The sequence below is a fragment of the Carica papaya genome, chromosome 9, assembly GCF_054855325.1.
Source record: "Carica papaya isolate Zhongbai chromosome 9, ASM5485532v1, whole genome shotgun sequence".
In the NCBI taxonomy this organism is placed as follows: Eukaryota; Viridiplantae; Streptophyta; class Magnoliopsida; order Brassicales; family Caricaceae; genus Carica; species Carica papaya.
The window spans coordinates 3,844,621-3,871,469 of record NC_142317.1 but is presented as its reverse complement, the minus strand read 5'-3'; the positions used below and the strand labels follow the sequence as shown (position 1 = coordinate 3,871,469).

General features: G+C 34.5%; 2 protein-coding genes and 1 long non-coding RNA gene across 17 annotated transcripts; 2 read left to right on the top strand and 1 right to left on the bottom strand.

The window, feature by feature from the left end:
- Positions 1–254: 254 nt before the first annotated feature.
- LOC110823395 (Tetratricopeptide repeat (TPR)-like superfamily protein) lies at positions 255–11,363 on the bottom strand. 13 transcript variants are annotated; one of them, XM_088211016.1, is made up of 9 exons: positions 10,909–11,363; positions 4,618–7,191; positions 4,381–4,454; positions 2,325–3,502; positions 2,070–2,226; positions 1,868–1,977; positions 1,662–1,772; positions 1,343–1,546; positions 255–558 (listed from the first exon to the last, which is right to left on the bottom strand). In XM_088211016.1, the coding sequence occupies exon 2, from the start codon at positions 7,142–7,144 to the stop codon at positions 4,619–4,621; it is 2,526 nt and encodes an 841-aa protein (XP_088067142.1). In that variant the 5' UTR covers positions 7,145–7,191; positions 10,909–11,363; the 3' UTR covers positions 255–558; positions 1,343–1,546; positions 1,662–1,772; positions 1,868–1,977; positions 2,070–2,226; positions 2,325–3,502; positions 4,381–4,454; position 4,618. The 13 variants fall into 13 exon arrangements, with proteins under 13 accessions (XP_088067142.1, XP_088067145.1, XP_088067141.1 ...); XM_088211019.1 differs by having other exon boundaries at positions 1,662–1,763; XM_088211015.1 differs by having other exon boundaries at positions 1,868–2,226.
- A 2,452-nt stretch (positions 11,364–13,815) lies between these two features.
- Positions 13,816–14,709, top strand: LOC148239737 (uncharacterized). Its single transcript, XR_015816619.1, has 2 exons — positions 13,816–13,868; positions 13,983–14,709. It is a non-coding gene; the product is annotated as an uncharacterized LOC148239737 (long non-coding RNA).
- A 478-nt stretch (positions 14,710–15,187) lies between these two features.
- Positions 15,188–26,399, top strand: MYB4R1 (myb domain protein 4r1). 3 transcript variants are annotated; one of them, XM_088212187.1, is made up of 11 exons: positions 15,188–15,808; positions 16,312–16,371; positions 16,444–16,874; positions 17,094–17,293; positions 18,600–18,770; positions 19,604–19,918; positions 23,428–23,586; positions 23,663–23,812; positions 23,931–24,167; positions 24,283–24,324; positions 24,488–26,399. In XM_088212187.1, the coding sequence occupies exons 1-11, from the start codon at positions 15,376–15,378 to the stop codon at positions 26,106–26,108; spliced, it is 3,819 nt and encodes a 1,272-aa protein (XP_088068313.1). In that variant the 5' UTR covers positions 15,188–15,375; the 3' UTR covers positions 26,109–26,399. The 3 variants fall into 3 exon arrangements, with proteins under 3 accessions (XP_088068313.1, XP_021909623.1, XP_088068314.1); XM_022053931.2 differs by having other exon boundaries at positions 15,189–15,808; positions 24,280–24,324; XM_088212188.1 differs by lacking the exon at positions 15,188–15,808 and having other exon boundaries at positions 16,317–16,358; positions 24,280–24,324.
- The last annotated feature ends 450 nt before the right edge of the window (positions 26,400–26,849 follow it).

Below are 26,849 nucleotides of genomic sequence, written 5' to 3'. Positions count from 1 at the left end.
ATTTAGAGTAAATTATAATTCAACCTCCTGTAGTCAAACTTTAATAGTTCAAACACTGTGGTTCTTAATTTTGATGGGTTGGTTTTTTGTCATTTATTTTTAAAATGTATTATAATGTAATTTAACCTCAAACATTTCACATGTTTATATTTAGAAATCTAAACGCATTTTATAAATTAAAATAAATAAATCAGAGATTACTGAAATGTGAAGAAACTTTAATTTAATCCAAAGAAAATTTAAACCATAATGGGTAAAAACAAAAACTATACTTTATTTTATAATTTGTTAATTAAAGAGTAAATAAAAAGAGTTAGCCTTTTGTAATATTATGCCCAACTTCCAGTCTTCTATTTTATTACAAACATATATATATATATATAAATAGATACCGTTGAAGATTAAGAGATCACATATTTCATGCGCACAACATTAACTACATATACGTAATTTGTGAAGTAAGTGGATATACATATTGTCAACAATGTTGTGCTTGGTTGAATGAAGATACAGAGAGAATGGTAATGACTCCAAGCAAGGTGACGCTTCTAAAACGCACTGCCATAAATGAAGAGAGACATAATCAATGAATATTATACATAAAAGCTAAAGGAGATATTTTATATCCCAACTGATCTGAACTTTTAATATATATATATATATATAAAGAAATTAGATCACGGCAATTCTGGGATTTTGTTAGTTGGGGTAATGACTTCTCCGGCTTTCAACACTGGAGTAAAGTCAAGTCATGCATAATTAGTTTTCTTTCAATTCCTCACTTCTCGAATCTAAAGTCAAAAAAGATTTTCGAGCCACATTTTCTTTGCATTTAATGACAATTAAAAATTCCAACATTACCCTCTCAATGATTTCTAGGAAATAATATAAAACACCCTTCTTCTTTTTTACTTTTTGCAATGAATTAATCCATTATTAGACAATGACACTACATCTCATTATTTATGACAGTGAAGAAAGGAAGTGATTAGTGCAAGGTTAAAACATTTGATTGATTTTTGCAATATGTAGATATTATATAACAAAAAGATTTTGATTCATCAGGGAATAATGGCCTTTTTGTTTCTACAAACAATAATTATATGAATATACATATATATTGAGAGAAATTTTCATCTATATGCTCGCCATGTCTTGGCATCAGTGCAATCTCATTCCATAGCTCCCCAAAATGCACTTGCAAATAACCAGCATGCCTCCACCAACCAAAGCTCTCATAAAATTTTTACCTTCTAGCTAACTAAGTTATATGGAGCAGTAATAGCAACAAACTGATATTTCATTATATGATACAGAAACACTCGGAGTCTAATATACTGACCTTCATAGAGCATGTGCTGTTGTCATCTCAAGTTTTGCTTGTATGTTGGATGTGTTGATCTTGTTTCAAAGAATCTCCAATTAGTTAACTAAAGTGGTCTTTTGTCTAGTATTGGTTCCTTGTACTCGCATCATCCACTTTGCTGCTATTGTATGTCTCAAGATATGCCTCTTTGCCTTCGCCCTGACTCAACCAGTAACTTTTCTGTACCAGTGAACAAATATAATTCTCAGGTTCAGAGAATTAGTTATAAAAGAATGTTTAGATGAGTCTCGCTATGGTTTGATTGTGTAAATCAAACTTTCAAAAGTTTATCTACCTCTTCAGCGTCCAGAGAATGAAAGTCTAGTAACCCCAAGATTTATCTTCTTCCCTCCCTTTGTTTCTTTCAGAATCAAAGCATGCCCAGAAAAATCATCAACTGTGCCAGCTTCCGACCACAATAATTATTGTCATTACATAACAGCAATAACAAAAATATGCATCAATGAAAGAACATTCTAGTTCAGACTTCAGCAACTCAACTGCTTCCTGTAAGTCTGTAATATGATGCTTCAGTGCCCGGAAATTGATACATCAATGAAAAGTCATTCATCACATAGATGTCCATTAATTATGCCAGGTCCAGGCCAATCCTGCACAAACAATGAACAGTAAAGCGGGTGCCTGCAGGCCTTCGAGCGTGATCAATCTCAAAGAATTTAACACCAGATTTTTGCCACTCAACTACTCTGATGCATCCAAGTAGACATGTGTCAGCACAAAAGATACTTTAAGTCTCCCTCAACTATAGTAGAGACAACCAACTTGATTAAGGAAGCCATAGATCCGGAGGCATAAACTTTGCAGGCTTTGACTGTTGAGTGAGACTGAAGCTGAAGTATCTTAAGATAAATGAGGATCAGCATTCTGAGTAAAATATTGTGCTTATCCAAATGTGAAAGAGCATTTTAAGAAGGCTGTCAATTTAAGGGGATTTTACCAGGTATAAAGTGTATTATTATATTTTGAAGCCTTCATTGCTGCTTTGGCAATTGTCCTCTTCTGCTTCAGTCTCTGCTTTCTCTGCTTCCCTTGCTGCCACTTCAGCCTCTGCAATTCATGCAGCCACTTTGGAAGCCTCTTGAGCACCTTTTTGGATGAAAAAAAGAAATAAACTCTTGAGTAGTTCCCCTTTATCTTTAATAGCTCATCAACATTACAGCCATGAGGAAGACTAATCTTGGTGGTGTATTCTTTGCCTGTATAGAATGTGATCTTTCAATGTTTTTTCTTCTCAAACAGCCAATAGTTACTAGCCTATATATATCTACATATTTAAGGCATTATCCATCATCTGCAAATAGGAATAATAAATCCCGTAATAGAATGACAAGGAGAAGCAATCAGTAGAGGAAACAAGCATCCAGAAATAAGACAACATCTAGGTAGCATTAGCAATATTCCGAACGGAGCAAAAAAATGTGTAAGCTTCCCAACTGAAAAGGGTAATTATCAACCAGTTACTTGATATCCTATGAAACATTGAATCTTCTTACAACAGCCAACACATTCCTCAGGACCCATTACACCACAGATTTTCAAACATGAAAAAGTGAGTAGCGACATTAAGTCCTTAATCCACCAAATTAGAAGCATAAACAACAGAAAAGGATAGAACACAAATTAAACATCAATTCATGTTTTCAGGAACATGTCATAAAGCAATGACCCCAGAAACATTGAGCCCCTGCCCCTCTTTGACATCAAATACACAAGGTGCACGAGTGTCTTCCATGCACCCACATTTAGAGAAATGTCCCAGGGAGAAGCCCAAACAGGATTACACTAGCTTTCAATTCTACGTATATGATTAGAAGTGATTATCTTAAGAAGCCAGTATATAAAGTAGCTTATGCCATAGTGTGTCAGTATCAGGCAAACATCTTTGGAATCTGTACTGTTGACAGATTAGAAAAACTAAACCTTCATCAACAAAAATAAAAGTCGATGCCTAACTTAAACTAAGATAATTAAACAACCAAAAAAAACTACTAAAATTCAGACAATTAAAAAATGTGCCGAACTACATACCTGTCATGAAGTAACACTATGTTCAAGCTCTAATGTGTGTTGTCAGTTCCTCTTGATCTTTGCATCGATCATCAGTTTGCCAAGATTCTAATTTCCAACAGATTAAAGGGAAAAAGAAGCTGCGATCATTAACCTATATATCAACTTTATGTTTTCATGAAAAATTTTCATGTTTTAACTACTATCTGATTCCTAATGTTGGCATGATCTGCTCAGCACTCCTTCATAATCATTCTCCTCCTTCATAATCATCCTCCGACTCTCATCTATGACTACCTCCAGTTATACATTTACTGCAAAAGCTTAAATCTTTACCAAACCCTTGAAAAGCAAGACTTAATCTATATAATTCTCTAGATCTTGACCAAACAAATCAAAATAATTTTTCAAAGCACAACAGTCTTTTATTTATAATAAAAGATGAGCTCTCTCCAAAATTCCAAGTAGGAAAATGTCAAAAGGAATATGATATATGGCTCAAATTATAGAAATGAAGATCAATTAAGTGAAGCAAAGAAAGCAAAATGTTATAAACACAAAACTAAACCTAGAAAGTGGGAATTATTTTACAGAAAACAATTAGCATTGGGTAATCAGTTACTTTGATGAAACAGATCCCGGACAGGAAAGAGCAATCTATCAACAGCATTGGAGGAGAAAAGTCTGAATCACCAATGCCCACTGGTATAAAACTAAAGAAAGCTACTCAATCTTGAAGATCACACAAATTACAAATTTTTTTTTAAAAAAAACAAGTAATTTCTAGAGATAAACATACTGATCCATAAAATCATGTAACTAAATAACAAGAATTACTACTAAAAGTCTAACATAAGAAGGAAGTTGCTATCAGACAAAAACCATCAGATAATGAACTGCTGAAATAAATAAAATAAGTTTAACAAGAAAGAAAATAATGTCAAAGATAAAGATAAGGATGGATAAGTAATAAAATTGCAACTGACCTTTTATATCCAACCTTTAACCTTGAACATCAAAAAGAGCACAAATGTCATACCATGATTCTCAATTTGCTTTCCTATCAAGAAAAATTGTGAATGAAAAGAACTGTGAGCCAAGCATTTCAAGTGGCAATTCAGCCCAACATGTAAACACAAATGTTCTATTGACTGCAAACTTTCACTAAGTAAAACAATTTAGCAATTAGGGAAAAACATGATAAAAAATGTTAGGTAAGCAACCTTACGATACTTCTTCATCATTCTGATTAGTTAATGATGAAGACTGATGCCAGCCATGAATCAACGTGGTATATGTAATTTCATCTAAAGGAAATCCTCTATTTGACATCTCATCACATATATCAAAAGCTTTTTCCATCTTCCCTTCCCTGCAAAACCCACTTATAAAGGCATTATACGTGATGGCATCTGGGACAATTCCATTTTTGGCCATCTCATTTAGAAGCTTCGCAGCTTCCTTCATATTTCCAGTTTTACAGTGCCCATCAATCATGACAGTATAGGTAAGCTTATTGGGGCATATATTATATGAAGACATTTCCTGCAAGACACCTTCAACTTTATCCATCTGGCCTAACTTACAATAGCCATCAATAAGTGCAGTATAACAGAAAACATTGGGCGATAATCCATCCTTCCTCATTTCCCCAATGAGGTCTTTTGCATTATCAACAAGGCCAATGTTGCACATTCCATGTATTAGAGAAGTATATGTAGCACAGGTTGGCATAATGTCCTTGCTTCTCATGTCATCTCGAAGTCTTAGGGCCGTGGTCATATTCCCATTTTTACTATAGGCACCAATAAGTATGTTATAAACAACAGAGTTTAGCTGCAATCTTTTATTAACAATCTCCTCAAATAATTTATGAGCCTCTTCCACCTTTCCAGCTTTAGAATATCCTTCTATCATGACACCATAAGTATAAACAGTGAAAACAGAACCATTTTGTTTGCACTCATCCCAAAGCTTAATAGCTTCTTCCAATTTGTTTGTTTTGCAAAAGCCATGTATAAGCGAATTATAAGTATAAATGTCAGGTAGAATACCTCGCTTAATCATTTCTTCTCTAAGCTTAATTCCCTCGTCTACTTTACCGTCCTTACAATACCCCAAAATAAGTGTGTTGTAAGAGATCCTATCCAATACCAAGCCCCTCTCTAATATCACTTCATGAAGTTTAAATGCCTCCTGTGTCTTACCTGCTTCACAGAGTCCATGTAGCAGAGCATTTGAGGTTAAAGTGTTGGCAGCAAAACCTTTCTCCAAGAGCTCAAACCAAAGTTCTACTGCCTCTGAATGCTTTTTATTCTTACAAAGTTCTCGGACCACAGTAGTCAGCAAGCCATCATTGGGTCTCAAATTTCTCAACAGCATCTCTCTAATAAAATGAAGTGCTGAATCAAACCTAGAATTCACGCACAACCAATGAATTATAGATGAATAGACACCTCGGTTTAAGGACAATTTTTTTGATAGCATTTCCTCTAAGACATGCTCAGCATGATTCATTTGACCATTCTTACAGAAACCTTGAATAAGCGAATTAAATGTTACTGAACACGGAGTTATCCCCTTGGACAACATATAATCCTTTATTTGCAGTGCTCTACTCATTTTTCCAATTCTGCAATAACCATCAATCAGAGTATTGTACACAATCTTATTTAGGACAAAACCCTTATCTGACATTTCCTTCAAAACATAATTTGCATCATCGAATTTCTCTGCTTTAATTAGACCATTAATAAGAATGCTATAGGTAAAAAGACTCAGTTCCACTCCTCTTTCTACCATCTTTTCTTTAAACAAAAATGCCTCATCCAATCTCCCATTCTTGCACAGCCCATGAATAATATTATTGTAAGTAACAACATTAGGAGCAATACCCAACTTTTCCATTTTCGTGAACAACCCAAGTGCATCCTCAATTCTTCCTCCCTTACAAAAAGCATTGATTGCAGTACTAAACAAATAAACATCTGGGTAAATACCACTAGACATAGTTTCAAACACTTCAAAACTTCTTTTAAGTTGATTGGCCTTCACTAAAGAACTCAATAAAAAATTGCAAGTCCTCAAAGAGGGAAACATACCAGCCTTGGCCAAAAGTAAAAACACATCTGCTGCAAAACCAAAGCCCAGATTTTTGAATTGAGCGCAATAAACATGAACCACTAGGTCGGCAACATGAACTCTATGAACTGGCTCAAAAAAAGCACTTAAATCTGCCATTTCAATAGGAACCTCCATAAGTCTATTCTTGGGGTGGTCTTTTGAAAATAGAACAGGCATCTTCCCATCAATTAAGCGGATCAGAAACAACCTCGCAGCTGATAAAAGATTCGAAGCAAGTAATAAATGAACCAATAAACAATAAGAACGAAGGGTGAAGCGAAACTTCAACGATTCTGATGCGAAGTAAAAGAATTCCAAAGCTGTTTTTGGGTTTGCTTTCGTCCTGACATCTAAGAATAAGCGATCAAATTCATGAGGAGACAAAGTGGATACAAGTTGCTTACATTGAGAAGAATCCAGAGACGAGCTTGAGAGAATAGAAGATACCCATTTTAGCAAACTATGGTTACAAGATTCCAGTTGGTCCAGTGGCAGCAATGGTGACTGTGGGTATTTTTGTTGGCTGTGAAGGCGTTGTTGGGCAGTGAATGTCACCCACGACAATGGGTGAATGATTGGCGTGAAAATTCTTCTGGGTTTTTTAACTGTGAATCTCCTCAAATCCATGGAAGAGGGATCGCAAAGGTATTGGTTGAGAGCTCTTTACTAATTCCCTGAAAAAGAGAATACCTATGTATTAATTGAAAATCATAGAAAACATGTCAAGAAGAAAGATTCTAACCCAAAAAAAAAAGAACTGGGAGATTAATAACTATCAATGAGATCTAAACAATTTGAGAAAACCAAATATTTACATGGTGGGATTAAAGCTTTTTCTTTTTTATTCTCTCTTTTCAGAGCACAGTAAATTTAACACTTTTAATGAATGCAGGCACAAAATTTAAAACGAAAGGAGAGACACCATTTTTGTGAAAATAACAGCAACTACATTCAACTGCAAAGATAATCAAATTCACTTCATCATGCAATCTGCCATAACCTCATAAGGTGAAAACATCCAATTCATTTCTTCTCGAATGAAACAGTGTTTAACTTTCATACAAACAAAAACTAGAGTCAGCAGTACGTCTCATAAAAGATTTCAGTTATAAATTGGATATATTTGGTAAAACTTCTCTGCGTGAGCTTTATCTAGAGTCTTCTCAATGTAGTCTTATGAGCGAGTTTTTTTGCCTATTCTCACAGTAGAGTGCCTCTTTCCTCTGTGATTATTGGTGTATATGAAGCAAAATGATCAAGTATAATAAGTCCAGAACCATATTTATCAGGATGGGATTAAGAGCATGGGGAGAACTGTTATCACATATGCTTTTATTGGCAGGTACCTTACAAGTTTATATTCTCATGTGTGATGAAACAGATTTTGGAGAATGATTGGAAAATCAGCTACCAATTAGGGATAAAGAGTTACGAAAAAAGATTCATCTGTATTTAGGTCACTAGACAAAGCTGATAATAGAAGAATTATAGGAAGGTGTTGGACTGAGAGGAGAGCTTACTTGTTTTGCAAGACTATAGTCCAGCAGCTGCAGTATAGGATTTGAAGTTCAATATTGCTCCCATTCTGGTTCGGAATCCATCAATTACCTCTCAGTATGAGCAATTTTAATCCCGAAAAATTGGAAGTCAAATTGGCAAGTTGGAATTTGAAATAGTGTTACTTGGCAAATGGAAGGTAAATTTGGAAAGGTTAAAGACAAGTCAAGACTGATGGTCGACATTCAAAAACCACTTCAGGCCAAAACATAATAAGGAAGAAGAACGGGTCGCAATTCCTATACATGACGTTTCTAGTTGCATGGTTTTATTATGTGTACTCAAAACGTTCCTTTGATTGCTTTTATTAGTAGGGAGAAGATACTTATGCTTTATAGGTTGTTACCAAGTAGAAGGCAACTTCATAATGATTAGCTAGTGTTGAAGATGAGAGAAGCTAATTGAAAATCTTTTGGGGCAAAGTAGGGCAGTTATGCATGCTCAGCATCATCACAACACTGCCAATCGAGTATGGAGGGTGGAGGGTTGCATGAAGGAGAACTAATCAAGTATAGATGCCAAAAGTTCCAGTAACCTGTCACTTGTTATGTATGTACACATGGACAGGGATTTTGATAAACCTAAAGAGTTGGTTAATTACGACTGCATGTGTGGTTCAGAGCCAATCAAGGCTGATCATGGTGGGTCCCAAGGGATTTATGAAGGAGGATGAACGGCCACTTTTGAGAAAAGAAGACTCGTTAGTTTATAATGAACACAGAAGGGGGGGCCATTGGCAGAATTGAGGGACATATGGAAATTAAATAGGGTGAAAATTCCGATATGATACAAGCCCAAGCTGAAGGGCTGCCCAAAATGAGACCCAGCTGGAGACTAGTATTTTAGAGAAAATGCTGAGAGATAACAAGCCTACGGCAGATAACATAAATGTTCTAAGCCCAATGATGTTCCTGGAATACTGTGAAAGAGAGGAGCATACGCTGAGGATGACAAGTTTGATTGTGGGCCCCCAACAGAAGCAAAGATAAAAAAGAAGACTGTTCCTAATGGATTCTGAGAAGTAATAGAAGAGGACCTTTATGATTACAGGGGTAAGATGCATCAGATTCAGGGGTGCTCAAGGCATTATTGAGCAAGGAGGACACAGTCAACTAATTAGCCAATTCTCCAAACTAAAGCACAAGTTTAACAGTTTGATTGGCTAAATAAAATGATTGGTACAGAAGAAGTCCAGAGCGTAGAAGCAGAAGCTAAATCTGAGACAAGAACCATGGTGGGAGGCCCCCAATTGTTCCCATGGCCGCACGATTGTTTTAGCAGTGTAGAGATTCAAAAGCTTGGATTTATTAAATGCAAGATTGTTGATGTTTTTGGGAAGAAAGGAGACTCTATTCGGAATGGAAGCTGGAGGTGAGTGTTAATGTAGTAGTATCTAATGGACAGATTATCACAGTATACTGTCAGCTAATAGTATAGAAAGTAATTGGTGCATATGTCATGTGTAAAGGCCACCATATTTTATCTAAAACAGCAATTTTGGCTAGTTTAAGAGAAATTGATGGGATTGCTCAAAGAACCTGATTGGTGATTGAAGGGTTTAACTTACTTCCTCTCAAAAGAAGGCATTCTATTATTTTTCTCAATGAGGCAAACCTTGAGAAAGAAATTATTTATCCATTAAAGAAAAAAGGCACTCGCTTCTAGTGAGTTAAGTAGCCACTTGTTCTTTTTTCTAGGAAATCTAGGGAATTACTATCAATTAGTGATTTATCAAAATCAAACGATCAATATGGAAACTAGCACCAACCGCTACAGCACCAAATTTAGTTAATACCGGAGCAAAAAGAAGTCACGAGCTACACACACATGAAACAGTTAAACCAATTTTTACTTATAATTTCATTTTAGTGTTGATGAAAGATTCTAATTTTACTAAACAGGGCAGAATTTTTTAATTCTCCCTTTCTCAGCCAAAACCACACAACGCTAATTTAGTACATCGCTCAACTATCAAATGAAAATCAGCCATAAATCAGAATGAACTTCAGCAAACACCAAGAATCATGAAAAGATAAAAAAGAAAAACAACAACAAAATGAAGATGGGGCTGAGTGGTCAAAACTATATTCAAAATAAACAAGGGAAAACATGTCAAAGTAAATTCAGAACTGCCAAAGGCCTTGGTGTATGTTTGGAACAACTGGCTATTTTTTGTATAACTCGTTCAGAATTCTACTCTTAGTTTCCTTGGAGGAGAACATAAATTATATTAAAAGAGATAAAAATGATCTTTATGAAATTTCGAGTGGGACAGAGAAAATATATTCCAAATTCCAGGAGGTTAACTTTTATCATTTTGGATGAGATTTCATTTTCTCCTAGTTAAAATGTAAATTTCCAAATAAATTCTACAATTGAAGTTCATTTATTGCAAACTTTTCCTTAAAATCCAAACCTCAGTAGACAAACAAGGAGAAAAAGAACAAAACGTGCTTGGATTTATATACGTACATATACTCGAATGTGGAAATGAAGAGGAAAATACGAACGGAAAAACAGCCAAAAGCGCCAGAATGAAAATGGATAAACAACACCAAACTCCAACCTGCAGTCTCTCAATAGCACCAAAAACAAACAACATTTGTATATCAAATCACTAGGCTGTTGTGTGTTATCATGAACTTATGCTAACTTGAGAATTACTAATTACACAATCAACTACCAAAAAAGCAAATTACATCAGGAAAAGAAACAAAGATATCAGAGCTAATTACACCCCAATGCAAATCTGATAAGACAAATATCCATGTTCACCCTACAATTAAACCCGGCCATCGTTGAGATAAGAGAAAGAAGCAAACTCCATCTGTTACCTCAGAGAAATGCAAAATATGCTAAAACACTAAGTAAGCAGCGGCGTGCGTTTGGAACCGGTGCTCCAAATGGTCCCGGCCTCTCGTGATTGCAAGACTAGCCGCACTGATGACGGAGAGATCTTGTAAACTCCTTGAGCGAACTTGCTGGTGCTGATACCAGATTTAGAGCCGCGAGGAAATGCGCCACCGTCGGTGGAGAAGTGTACCAAACGAGAAGCCGCAGACACGTCGAATTGATCCAATCGCCGGTTCAAACTTCTGAGGTGAAGAGTAAGCGTGGACTGAGATAAGAACGATTGTCGCCGGAGAATGATTGCGTCGCCGGCACAAGCTTTGTAAATGTGCTGGTTCGAGCGAGGAGCAGGAGAGAAAGAGCTCTCGAGGTTTGTTTTTTTTTTTTTTTTTTTTTTTTGAAGTTAAAAGTTTTGTAACTTCCATACCCAAAAAACATACCGTTTTGGTCCTTCTGGAGCCTGGACGCTGTTTGCATTTATATACAGGGGTAGTAACGGAACTAACTCCTAGAATTAGGGGCCAAAAGTATAATTTCAAAAAATAACAGGGTATCAGTGCAAAAAAAAAGGGATAGGTACTTAATGCAAGATTTTGTACCGTGAGTCTAACTTTTTTCTTTCAATTGGACTAAAAACATATTAATTTGCAAAAAAAAAAACATTTATTTAAGAAAAAAAAAATCAAGGTTTATTTACAATATGATTAAAGTATTTATATAAATTTGAAAACGTACTCTTTTTATTATTTAAATTCTTTAGCATGTTTATTTTTTTATTGAATTTAATTTTTATGAATTTATATATAAAATAAATGAATTGATTTTATATGATTTACTTGAGAATTTATTTTTAGTTTAACATGAAAAGGTAGAATTTCATTAAAATAATATAAAAGTTAACCTCCACCAAAATTTCATGTAATTTGAAACTGATAATGAAAATTTTTTTGGCTATGTAATCTAAATATAAATTTATAAACAAACTCTACAAAAAAATTAATTTATTATAAATTTTTTATTAATTTTAATAAGAAAAATATTTTATAATTATGGAATTCTCTTAATTAAATAAACATAAATAATTTATACTTAACTTAATTTTTAAATAAAATAAAAATTCTTTATATAGTCATAAAAGCTTCCCTTTGTCTCCGTGCAAGCTCGAAGCTTGCTTGTGACATCAAAAAAAGTTTTAAGTTTTGTGAAGCTTTCTCATTTTCTTGTGAAATAGGAAAGCTAGAGTGAGAGATTTCTTCCTCCATTCCTCTTTTATTTGTGCAACATGCTCAAATTTACGAGAAATATTTTCTAAAAATTCAAAGCTTAAGAAGTCAGATAATCCAAAGCTTATTTAATCCGTAAATTTGAGACATATTTTTCTTCGTCTATAAAGTCAAATTTTTTTCATTTCTTTCAACCACACACAAACTATAAAATTTTTTTTTTAGCAAAAACGTAAAATTTAAAAAGTGAAAAATCAGAAGTTCGAAGCATGTATTTTATTCCCCTAAATAATTTGTTTAAAATTATATGTTTAATAAAATAAATACACATTCGTTATTATATGACGAATTATTAATTTTTTTAAATTAAAAATATTTAAAAAATAAGACATTTTCAACCACCATTCGTTTAAAGCCAAGGACATACTCTTACTTTTAGAAGAAATCTTCTTGATAATGAATAAGGGATAAGAGTACGAGATAAAGAAGAATGAGAATAAAACTTTCCGTATGGGAATTTAAGAAATTAACAATTTATTTTTTAAAAATTTTAAACTAATGCGAGATGATTTAGATTTTTTTTTTGAACTAGTATATAAATTATTTTAATATTATATCAAATACTATGTAATATTTAATTAACATATGAATAAATCAAGAAGTACCATAAAAAAATTAACAATTTATTTTTTAAAAAATTTAAACTAATGCGAGATGATTTAGATTTTTTTTTTTTTTGAATTGGTATACAAATTATTTTAATACTACAATAAATAATGTGATATTTAACTAACATATCAACAAATCAAGAAGTAACATAAAGAAATAATAAATTATTATTTTTTAAAAATATAATGATTAATCTTACCGAAATTGAATAATATTTAAACAAAAATATTAAAATTAAATTTTAAATATGTTGACATCATAATTTTTAACTTTATTTTTATTTTTTAAATATAATAATCAACCCAATAATTATTTTAATTGTCTGAATTATTATATTTATTTTTACATTTTGTATTGGGAGTATATCTTTTTATTATATTTTTTATTTTAGACTTGTATTATAATTAACCTACATGTCTTACTTAATTGATAAAATATATTTATTTTTTACTTAAAAGTTTAATAGTTAACTAGCCATGCTTAGACTAAGGAGGGATCATGATTGCTAAACATTATTCAAATGAGCATTAATTATTCATAATTCCCTTGTTAAGACGAATCTCCACAATTGCCCAATAAATACAATTCCGAGTGTCACACATTGTTGAATTCTATAAAGAAATAATTGATTTATGGTCTCCCGTGCACAAATTGGCTGAAACGTGGATTAAAACAGGTGATTGCACTTTCTTTTAATGCTTAATTTAATGAAAATTTTTTTGATACTACAGAATAAAAAGGAAATATATTTAAATAATAAATTATTCCAAAATTTTAATTTTTACACTTTGAATTTTCAACTAATACCTATAAATGGAAGTATAAGTAATAATTAAACATTGAAAAGTGCCTTAAATTATAATTATCTTAATCATAATTACTTTTTTGGTGGCTCTCTCTAATGCCGCTGCATTACCACCAGTTCCCAATTGCCATCCCCTGTTTTTAGTGCTCTCAATTTTATCTTTTATACCGAAAGTTATCGCCTATATATATAGCCACCATTTCATGCTTCTTCCATATACTTCTCTCTACGTTCAAAAAAGGAACCGGTGCTCATCCCTAAACCCTATGTTACCTAAATTTCTCATTACTTTCTATAGTTTTTTCCTTATTTGTAGCAGACAAATTCTAATATTTTGTGATATTTTGTATATGTTTTTCAGGTACTGCTCCGTCATGAAGATTATAATAGTTAATATTTTCATTATAATTTTATCAATCTCTACAATTGACGCAAGAAAATTCGTGCATATTACAACGATGCATCACAATGCAATCTCTGTTAATCGTCGTTTAGGTGAGATTAGTAAAAATGTTAGAGTATTAACAGATGCCGAAAACATCATTAATGATGGCATGGTTAATGTTAATGACAATATTGATAGTAATACAAAATTTGATAATCATGATTTAAATCATAAACTTCATGATCATCAAATGTATAAAAATCCTAATGGTTATAGTTTTTGCACTAAAGAAATTGCAAAAAACTGTCCACCAATCGGGAGAAAGTAAATATTTAGCATCTATTATATTATTAGAGGGGGCTATGATGGTGTAAAAAAGTTTGTAAGTAATGTTCTCTGCATATATGTGAAATATACAATTATGTTGTGTGGCTTTGTACTAAAGTGGGAATTAACTTAATCACATCATGTTAAGAGCCAAATTAATTCCCATTTGAAGGATTAATGGGCGGTTTTTAGTTTGTAGTTAAATATAAAGCTGTGTATTTTAGTTATTTATCATGTGTTGATATCATATATAAATGGCAGGCCTCCTATGATATAAATAAAAGATTTATTTCCCATTTCTGATATATGTGTGTGTGTGTGTATGATGATTAGCATAATGAATTAAAATATACACACTACCATTTTCGTTGGCCAAGTACATATAGCTTATGGGTATAAATATGAAGTTTGTGAAAGCATATGCACATGCAATCAATCGTATAATACGTAGTATATATGAGTATATATATATATACATAAATGTACACAATCACGACTCCACTCGTGTCACTCTATAATATTAACTGAGCCAATTTACTTCTTTCTCTTATTATTTTTTACCAAACTCGAAATTGGATATATAATAATAATAATAAATTTAACAAAAATAATAATTATAATATTTATAAAATAATAAAAATAACATATCGACTTACTCGAGCCCAATTTATAAACCCAATAGACTAAGTTTAAACCCAATACATCATGAACCCAACTGAATGTTTATTTTATAAATTTTTTAAACTTGGACCCGAAATAAGCCCAATCAAGAACCAATCCGACCCGTAAGCGCAAACGACAGGGACAGGCGTCGTTTTTCTCTTATTATTTAAATTAGGCGAATGCGATTGATTGGTTATTCATCCCCGAGACCGACCCCGCCTCAAAACCGAACGGCGTCGTTGCAGTCAAAACAAATCTTACTTCAAATCGAACCACGAACACCGCTAAAAACTAAAAACATTAAACCCAGAGCTTCTCTCTCAGTTCGCAATCAATTATAAGCTAGCGAAACTCATCACCAGTTACAGCACATTGTAAGATGTCTCGCAACGACGACTACGACGACGAAGAAGGAGGAGACGAAGATGGAGAGCAGTTTTCTGACAGCGATGACGACGACGGTTTCAAGGAGGACATGGAAGCCCTAAGGCGCGCCTGCATGATCACAGGCACGAATTTAGATGACCACGACGGCACAGCCGGTGAAGCCCCCTCCAATTCCGCCATCGCTGGTTCAGGCGACGAAGGCTGTGGTGTGGGAGATGGAGTGGCTTGGGAGTCGGATGGCGAAGAGGACATCAAACTGTTCCGAAGCATCCGGGAACGATTCGCTTTGTCGGAAGACGTTCGCGAGCCTCTGTCAATGAAGCCATTGTGTATTTTGCCGCCTCTTCCCTCGGATGACGGTGATGAAGAAGACTTCGAGATATTTCGTTCTATTCAGAGGCGTTTCTCTGCTTATGAAGATAGCGGTAAGTTCCTTATGTTCGGAGTTCGTGTATTTATGGGGGTTTACATTCAAAATTTATGCTTCTCTCTGTTCCGTTTCATTTTGCGTATATAGTTTGGAACTGTGAACTACTTTTTTAGCACGTTGGTGGTGAAATTGGTATATCTTCCAGTTCAGGTTTTACGGTATGATTTTTCCTTGCTTCTGTTTGGATTAAGATATGAAGCTTACATCAATTGGCATTCTTGTGATTACTTCTTGTTCGGGGTATATTGAATCGCTCCTTATAAGTGGTTTGCATAAGAGATAGAACTTGTATTAGTTAAGATCATTTAAGATTACTAGTTGTCTATTGCTGCTTTTTGAGATTTCTTGCGATCATCCCTGTTGGTATACCTATTGTGTTAGTGCAATGGTTTGAATGTGGCGGTTGCATTATCAGCGCCGGGTGTTGATGTGCATCTTTCCCTCCCTTTCTTCCCCCTAGTATCCCTGACATTTTTTTTTCTAAATCTTCTAATGCAGATACTCCCAAAAACTACATGGAGGATCTTTTGCGGAAGCCAGAGCAGGTACATGCATCTGGTATAACCTCGGAGAAAGGAACTTCCTATGATATGTTTATGAATAGAACTAACACTTGTGAAGGATTTCCAGATAATGGACAAGCACGTGACAACATTGCGGATTCTGTAGCAACAGCTAACATCATTCTAGATTCTAAAGAAGCGTGTGAGCCAGTCCATTTAAGGGAAGACACTGCACAACCTTCCACTTTAGCTGGCCGGCTGCAGGCAGATGCATGCAAGTCTGAATTGCCGCATAGCAATTCTAGTTTCCCAGAGTCAGCACAGGTGCTTATTGATGCCATTAGGAAGAACAGAGCCTATCAGAGGTTCATTCGAAGCAAGCTGACTCATATTGAAGCAAGAATTGAGGAGAACAAGAAACTCAAGGAGCGTTTTAAAATCCTTAGAGATTTTCAGGTTTCTTGCAAAAGACTAACAGGAAAGGCACTGTCTCAAAAAAAGGATCCTCGTGTCCAGTTAATTTCAGCACAAAGGTCTAGGTCTGCTGATGATTGCGAGGTAACAGTTTTCCCTGATTTCAGCACAAAGGATTCTCGACTAAAAATGATTTCATCACATATCGAGCTAACTTGAGTTTGAACTCTTTGATTGCTTCCTTTGTTCTTTGAGAGAGGATGGGACTTGATTAAACTATACCTGCCGTTCTTTTGATATTATGCTTTGTTTACAGCTTTGATTTAGGTGGCTTCATCTTGAAGTTTTTTTTTTTTCCTGCAGGTTAATGATAAAAAGGTGTCTGCTATGAATTCTGGGCCAACTGAGAATTCTCATGTTGCTAACTATAGAATGGCATTGACGAAATTTCCTCTTTCATTCCCTTGCAAAAAATGGTCTGCCGAAGAGAGAAAAAATCTGGCAAAGGGAATAAGACAACAGTTTCAAGAAATGCTGCTTAATGTTTCAATGGATCGAATCAGGTATCCTTATTGATATTTGCACTTGTAAATCTTAATTAAAATGTTTGGTGCCATTACGACTTCTAAGCATGCTCATTTAAAACCTGTGTGTAACTACTGTTGTTTGTTGATATTTTTTTTTTTGGTACTGTGAATTAGCCTGTTGTACTACATTTTAGCATCATTAAAATGTATTTGTGATTATTCTATCTCTAGGCATCTAGTGAATTTCTCAAGTATATTGATCATTAAAAATAAATCTCACTGCCATATGATGTTTGAATGTTTTTTACCAAACTTACTCCCATTTCAAGGCTTCTTTAGAAGCAAAATATATTTTCCCGGAAAATAAACAAAATTTGGCAATGTTGGTGACTACTCTAGAAGGGAGCCATGTTTCTCGTGAATAGTTATATTGTTTAGGCTTTGTTACTTTAAACATTTGCAGTAACAATTTTAGTAGATGGTAATGGACTTATGGAGGAAATAAAACTGCATGACTAGCTTTTTGTCAAGCTGTGCATTTAACTAGATTGGACGCATATATTTGCATAGTTATTATAGGTTTATGTTATGAATGCAAATATAGAAGGTACAGTAAGAATAAAAAATTGACATTCAATTAAATATTGAATCCTAATTAATATTATATTTATAAATAGTTGGAATTCTAATTAGTATTAGATTTCTAAATAATATATATATTTTTTCTATTAGTACTTGATTCCTAAATATTGAAGGACTTCTAATATCTTAATAGAGTATTCCTCATTAGATCTTAAATTTCAAATTATATTAACATTTCTAAATAAGAATTGTAACCTCTATATAAAATGATATGTTTGATATTAATAAAAGATAAATCAGAATATTATTTTAAATTATAAGATTAGAGTTCTTTTTAATAAAGTCCAAGGTAGCAGCTCCCTTTGATGAGATATAATTTATTTTCACAAAATAGGTCAGTCTCGCAATAAGAATAAAGGTGTTAACCTTTTACTAGAAGACAACTTTATTGTTAATTGTCCGGTGACTCGATCCTTAATCAAAGAACATAACAGTTTATGGGGTCAATAAATTACAAGAAATGTATAAGGGCAAGAAAACTAACTGAATATTTGAGATTTATTCCGTATGAGACAAAATCAGAATCTTGACTGTACTCGTTAATCATGAGGATAATTTATTGGCAAACAACCTTGTAAGGCTGTATTTCAAAGCTCAATTCTCATATAAATGTTGAGATGTTGTTATTGACTGAATTACTTTCCCTTCTGATAGCTTTTCCTGGCGGGCATTTTTATCCTGATGCAACTTTTATTGACAGTGCTACTGAGGGGTCTTCTGGAGATTCAAATAATTTGGATAACATTCTTACATCTATCAAAGATCTTAAAATTACCCCAGAAATGATTAGGCGGTTTCTTCCCAAAGTTAATTGGGATAATTTGGCTTCAATGTATGTTACTGGTCATTCTGGTTCAGAATGTGAGACACGGTATGTACTATTATAACAGTGAACAAGTCCTACCATTTAATATTTTGAGACTTTGACTAATTCTTATATTGATACTTGCTAATATATTTTTGACAATCAGATGACCAGTCTCAGATTGTGTAACTTGACAAGTGTTTTATGTTTATTGATTTTATTATGTGGCATGTGTCCTTCAATGAAGCTAGGACTGGAGATCTCTATGATAATTCCATCACAGACACCTTTGTCATTGCACATTTAACAAATTATCATATATACATGTACTACTTAAGGCAGTGGTATTGAGTGCTTCCATGATGATTATATCATAGATAGATGTCTGTGATGCTTTTGTTTTTGTATAGGGCAACTACAGTTTTATCTCATAGTTTTACTTTTTCAAGATAAAACCCTGTGTTATTTTTAAAACATTCCACAAGCTTAAAGTCTATCCATCAGCCATACTTTTTTTTATTTAAATATATCCATTAGCCATAGTTATCAACAATGTTTTTTTTTTTAAATCTACACTTTTTTTTACAATATAATGTTTTGCTGTTTGCATGTTTTAAAAAGTCATACCAATTTTTTTTTGTAATATTTTACTACCTCGAGACTTCTACACGTGTCTTTGTGATTAGTTAGTTTTTTCTGTAAGATTAATACTAAAATCTTAGGTTGGCAGAATGTTAGCATAAAAAGTCACAAGGTTTGACTTTTAAAAAAAATGAACAGTAGAGGATGAAATTGTAACTTTTTGTTCTTTTTTATATCATTGAAATGAATGTTGCCATATAATTGTTGGTAGCTTTTGTTTCATTTCTTATTTCGTTGTGTGTGATTAATCTCTGCAGATGGTTGAACTGGGAAGATCCATTAATCAACTGCGATCCATGGACTGCTGAAGAGGACAAGAATCTATTGTGTATTATCCAAGATAAGGGGATCACAGACTGGCTCGATATTGCAATATCCCTGGGGACAAACAGGACTCCATTTCAATGCTTGGCACGGTATCAGAGAAGTTTGAACGCTTGCATATTAAAAAGGGAATGGACAGAGGATGAGGACGATGAACTTCGCATGGCCGTAGAGAAGTTTGGCGAGCATAATTGGCAGTCTGTTGCCTCTCTTCTGAAAGGACGGACTGGTCCTCAATGCTCTAATAGGTCAGTTAGTTACTTGAAAAATCATCTGAGTTATATAACATTAGTTTGTTTCTTGTTCTCGTGTTTTTTTTAAACTGCAATATATTTTGGATATGCCATCAGATATTCTGTAGAATGCTTATTTTTTAAGGTTTTTGAATCTTGTAGCAGAATATATATTTTTTGAGAGAGAAAGCTAGAATAAGATTAAAGGGCACTAAGGGAATTCAACCGGTAAACAAAATTACAAAGAGAAAGGAACAAAAAGATCATTTTTGTCCATGTCATACACGAAGAGATGATCCTTGACAAAAGACTGAGGGTTCTAAATCAATGGTTCTTGATGGATCTTGAAGAATGTTATCGTCCTGATTTAATGAGTTCATTATGTGATTTTTTTGATAGTATAGGTTATTAAAGGAGAATCCAATGATTTTCTAGAGTTAAAAGTAGTCAAGAAACTTTTTTGACAAATTTTTCTGCATCTCCTTTTCAGAGACAATAAGTGGTTTTTACACAAGAGGGATGAGGAGCAGGGGTTCTGGTGGTTATTTCTAGAGCAGTTACCGCTGCATACTCTCCCTATTTTCTCCTATTATCCTACCACATTATTACATGAATACCAACTTAAATGTCCTACTTGGTATACATAAAATCCAGCAAACAAGGAGCAGTTAATCTCTGGAATTTTATCCTTATTTCCAGATTTAAGTAACTAACAACCTCCTTCTTCTTATTCTCTTCTATTTTATCCTTCAACTAATTTATACACATGTTAGCTTTGTAGAGGAAGAGTATGATTTTGGGCTGGCCCCATTCGCATGGCCTAGAAAGTAAAAGAAGGGCGACTTCCATGGATCCTAGGTTCGACCTCCTAATGAGAATTGAGGTCCTTGCGCGGGTGTGTTATCCCTAAGATTTGCTTGCTCTGTATGGAGTGCCCCGTGGTTCCTCGAGTGCCAGCGCAGAGAGGAATGCCATCAACTAGGGCACTATTGGCCACTAGTCACTCGTTCGCCAGCCGCTCAGGCTCTGCGTTTCAAGTTTGTTATCCTAACCGTCTCCTCTGCTCCACCAGGAGCCTGGTCCTTCTTCTATCTTATCTACTGCCTTGCTCCTCGGCTTCCTGCTGAGCCAGAGTGGGCTCAGCAGTCGGCCTATGTTTCTGGACGCATGCGTAGAGGCATGATTAATTCCACAAATTTCACTGCACTGACCATAGTAAACTCCTTTTGGTTGTACCAAAACAGAGATCTGATTTAAACGACCAGGTACAGCAGTACATTTGACACCTGAGGAAGGTACAGCCCAACTATGAGGTACATCAGCAGATGTTACAATAATACATAGATAAGTTTTGGCTGGTACAACCACTCTATTGTCCACTTCTAACAAACATGATTGACCCAATTCTAGATCATCTTCTGAAATCATATAATTGTCAAAAGTTAGTGAGTGTTTATTGGAACTGTTATAGTTTGAATACTCATAAGTACCATTAATGTCCAATAGCTTTGATAGTAACCGCTGGATCTACTGCTACCTCGTCCATTGAGTATAAGAGAGCAAATGATGCTATAGCAATGAACATCGGGATGATACTAGGAACTATGGTCTGAAGAATCTCGATAGTAGTTCAATCCTTTGCGGGATTGGATTTTTTTTTATTGTGGAAATGCCATAAAGCACGAACCACGATCCATAATACGAAAACCAAAATCAGAATGAAGAAGAAAAAGATATCGTGATGTAAGTCTATTATTTCCTGCGTCATAGGTGTTGCTGGGTCTTGAAATGCTAATTGCCATGATAATTATACAAAACATACCTTGATATATCATTAGTATTAGATACAATATAATATCTAAATATGTAATTAAATTTCTCTTCCTCTTTGAGCATCTTTTTGTTATATAGACCTTAACATCCCTCCTTCCCTCCAAATTGTGCTTGTCCTCAAGTAGAAAACAAAGAAAATCTTCGTGCAGATCTATTGGTTCATGAATATTATGTGAGGACGAATCAGCAAGCTTCAACAAAAAGAGACCTGATGTGTCAGCATTTCATTTGGACATTTCAAATGGAAACATCGACTACTTCCAATATAAGGATTGTTTGAGTCTGTAAACTTTCTGTTAGTGATTTGACTTTCAAAGTCTGGTATTATCTCCTTATAATTTATTCCTCCAGCTCTCACCAAGAAAAACATTTTTCATATTTAGTTCAATTCAGATTGGCAGTTAGGGACTTTAGTATCTGAACTGTGTTAGTTTTGCTACTGGTGCAAATGTCTCTTGATAGTTGATTTCATAAAATTTGATAAAGCCTTTGGCTATTAATCGAGGTATGAACTTGTTGTTGATACCACCATTAGCATTATACTTCATTGTCAACACCTATTTACGACCGAGTGTTTTCCAAGTAGTGAATTCTGTTATTTCCCAAGTTCAATTCATTTTTAAGGCTTGAATTTTCTCCATGATTGCAGTTTTCTATTTGGGTACTTTTATTGCTTCATGTATCGTCCTTGGTATCTATATTTTTATCAGTATTGCTAACAAATATTTGGTAAGTTGATGGAATTTTGTATGAAACAGAATTGCGAATTGGTTGATCAGTGTATGCTCTTCTTTATTTTCTTAAGTGGTGTTGTTTTATTTAAAAAAAAAAACAATGATACCATGTAAAAGAGTAGACCGGTTGATAGAGGATAAAGAGAATTTGAGGATAATATTTGGAGAAAATTTATTAAGATCCAAAATTGGAGCTCATAATTGAACCAGTAACTCAATTTTCTACCACAATAATCATATGAATAGCCTGCCAATTTACTAAGCTGTGATATCCTATTTGTATGAACTGTACAATCAAAATAGAGATTGTCAGTATATCTAGAAATTCTACTAAAGAGAAAAGAAGGCGATTAATTGGAATGACATATGATAGAGAATAACTAAATAGGACCCTAACAAAATAGGAAATAATAAACTCACACCAATAATAAACCCGTGGGTTCTAGTTCCTAAATAAACTAAATACATAAACATTATAATTATGTAAATCTCTTAATATTGAAATATGTCCATTTAGGAACTTCCTATTCCTGCATCAGTGTTATATTACTAGAGTATTGCTCTTGTTATTAAAATGTAGTATATAAGAATTTATAGGGACGCCTGTTGTGTTATATTACTAAAGTATTGCTCTTGTTATTAAAATGTAGTATCTAGGAATTTATAGGGACGCCTGTAACAGGAATATGAAAGTGAAAACAAGAGACAGTGCAAAAGAAACTAAATCTTATGGAGTATAAACAGTATAAAAATGCTCTCTCCCACTTTGCAGTCAGTGGAGCTCAGTGTACTAGGATATTTGTTTTTACAGGATCACTGGTTGCATTCTGCTGAAATTTGATATCATCCTTTTGAGACATTTGTCAACTGATTTGCCATATAGTGCATTGATTTGTTATAGTTTCTTAAAAAAGGACCATTGAACTTACGTACCAGTGCATTATTTTGTCCATACAGATGGAAAAAATCACTTCATCCAACAAGGCTAAGGGTAGGCCTGTGGAACCAAGATGAGGACAAGCACCTGAAAGTAGCAGTGATACTTTTTGGGCCAAAGAATTGGAAGAAAATATCTCAATTTGTGCCAGGAAGAACTCAAGTGCAGTGTCGAGAAAGGTATGTCAGTTAAATCAATGGTGCCATTTAAGTGATATTGACTTAAAAGTTATTGTTATTTTCTTTTTGGTGGCAGATGGGTCAATTGTTTGGATCCTTCTTTGAATAAGGGTGAATGGACGAAAGAGGAGGATTCGAGGTTGAGAGCAGCAATTGCAGAACATGGTCACTGTTGGTCCAAGGTTGCTGCCCACTTACCATCGCGTACTGACAATCAATGTTGGAGGTATGTTGTTTTGCATATTAATGACTGGGTCAAAGTCTCTAACATGCTTGTTTCTTGTTCTTATTTTCTTAAATTTTCTGAACTTCATAATGACTGCATTCTTGTACTTTACAAACAGGAGGTGGAAGGCATTGAATCCTGATAAAGTGCCACTAGTCCAAGAAGCTAGAAGAATGCGGAGAACAGCTTTTATATGCAACTTTGTGGATCGTGAGTCAGAGCGTCCTAAGCTTGATCCAAAAGATTTTATACCATTGGCAATCACAGATACTCCATCTGAAACTGGAAATATAATGCCATCTAAGAGAGATGGAGGAAATATAATGTCATCTAAGAAAGATAGAAGAAAATTAAGGTATCCCATACAAAAAACTAAATCTATTATTCCTAAATGTGCTTGTTGCTTATCCTTTGTGCTTGCCTAATGTTTTATTATATATTGATTCTGAGTTTTCATGATTCATTAGCAGAGGGAATGCAGAATCTAAGAATGGAAAAGATGCAGCAACTTAGTAAGATTATTTTATCTTTATCTTACTCTTTTACAACATATTTCTAGAATAATGTTATAAATTTTGCTCTTAGGATAGTTCAAATTTTCACATGTGGCTTCTACACAAGCAAAGCTATTCTTGTCACAATCATGCTTACAGTGTCTTCTTTCACTGAGTTCAGCAAGATTACACAAAAGGTTCAATCAAGAAGAGGTAGAAAGAGACAGAGAAGTGAGACTCAACAAGTCACAGGGATAACTGGTGGACGAGACGTTGAAACCTTGGACGGGGACAGAACTATTGAAAGGAATAGAAGAAAAAATTTGTGCTTGAAACAAAATAGATTTTCTGAAGCAGTGGGACATCATTCATCATCTTTCCAGAAGGACGGCGCCATTCAAAGGAAGAAAACAATAAAATCATGCTTGAAAAAGAACAAATCTTCTGAAACAGTGCAGGATCATTCATCACCTGATCAGGTTTCAACATTTTTTACCAGCAACAATGGTGGCACCAACACTACAAGCGAGAAAAGGTTCATCCAAACTCATTCAAGAAAAGGCAAACATGTCGTACCAGATACAGACAGTGAGACTTTTGTTTCATTATATCCTGAGAGTGTTCAATCGGGAATATATGGTGTGGAAGCCTCTGGAGAGAACAATCCAACATCAAGGAGAACAAAAGTGCCTCGCAGGCGGCGCTCTAGGCGTAGATGTGCTGAAATGGGTGAAGAAGTGCAACAAGCATTCAACACTGTGGAAAGTGATTTGGATGGTGATATTACTCTTTCTCACTTCATGAAAAACAGATTGAAGAAGCGGCGGATCAATTCCAATGACCTACCAAACATCATTTCCGACAAGGCTGATGACAATGCACGCCATTTTGTAGAATCCACGGGAGGATCCATGAGCATGAATCTGGAACATGCTCATCAAACTGGGAATCCAACTCCAGTTAACAACACAGCTCAAGACAAGGAACCTACATCAAGGAGAACAAAAGTGCCTTGCAAGCGGCATTCTAGGCGTAGATGTGCTGAAATGGATGAGGAAGTGCAAGAAGCACTCAACACTCTGGAAGGTGATTTGGATGGTTATATTACTCTTTCTCACTTCATGAAGAACAGATCGAAGAAGCGGCGGATCAATGCTTCCAATGATTCACCAAACATCATCTCCGAAAAGGCTGATGAAAACGTACGGCATTTTGTAGGGTTCACGGGAGAGTCCATGAGCATGAATCTGGAACGTGCTCATCAAACTGAGAATCCAATTCCAGTTAACATCACAGCTCAAGATAAGGAACCTTGTAGAAAAGACTGTGGAGAAGATGGGATAATTGCTACGACCGAAGCAGTGAATACCAACCTGGAAACTGATAATGAGGCTGGTCATATTACTCTGGCTCCCTTTATGCACAACAATACCAATTTGGTAACTGATAATGAGGCTGGTCATGTTACTCTGGCTTCCTTTATGCACAGTGAGAGAAACAGGCAGGGTGGAATTGTTTCAAATGATATATCAATGGTGCTACCGGCTGATGATGCATGTGGTGGAGACCAAATGGCAACAGAATCTCTTGGCACCTACCCGGAATCTGCTCATGCTCATGAGTCCAGCGATGGACCTGCGGTCCATGTAGAAATTAGTGACAAGGAGCCTGGTAGAATAGATGCTGCGGAAGGTGGAAGTGTTGGTGGAAGCGATGCAGCCCATGTCAATCTGGAAGATAATTCGGTAGCTGAGGATTTTAAACTGGCACACTTGGTGCGTAAAAGACTGAAGAGAAGGTAAAATCGTTTGCTTCAGATGGGATGGAGTAATGAAGTCGAAGGTATTACTGAATAGAAAGTAGAGAGTAGAGAGTGGTTTCCTTTTTCCGGCAATTTGTGGGAGAGGAAAGGAAATCAGGGATTATGGAAAGCTGAACACCGTGGGAAGTTCCGTTTTTGTTGGTAAAATTGTGAAGGTAAAAATAATATATAAATATTCCCCACGGGGAAAGACATCGGCATTGGAAAGTCTTCAGAATACAAATATTTTTGGAATACACACTAGAAAAGAAGAAAATTACTTTCTGAAACAGGCCTTTGCACGTAACAAACTGAAAAAAAAAGGAAAAATGAATGTATTAAAGAAATTGATTTACTTGGAAAGATAAAAGAAAATAATTCTTTTTTATTTATCTCGTGCTAATTATGCATTAAAATGAAAATTAAATAAAAATAAATCAAACATAATGGTTAATAAAGAACCTTTTGTAACGACTAAAAAGACAGAATATTCCATAAACTTAATTCTTATTATAAAACATAATTTTTATTGAGAAATACTTTTAACAAATTAAAGCTCATATACTTACAGAGCATGGCACCTTAATTTTGCTTACAGGTCACACACAGATCAAGAGCCTCATGGTATAGTTCCTGTATTTGGAACAAATTAACTAAGATCTTTCTTTCATGATTTCTTCATAAATCTTCGTCTTCAATATTAAAATAAATATAAATTTTTGAACAAATTTAACAAAAAGAA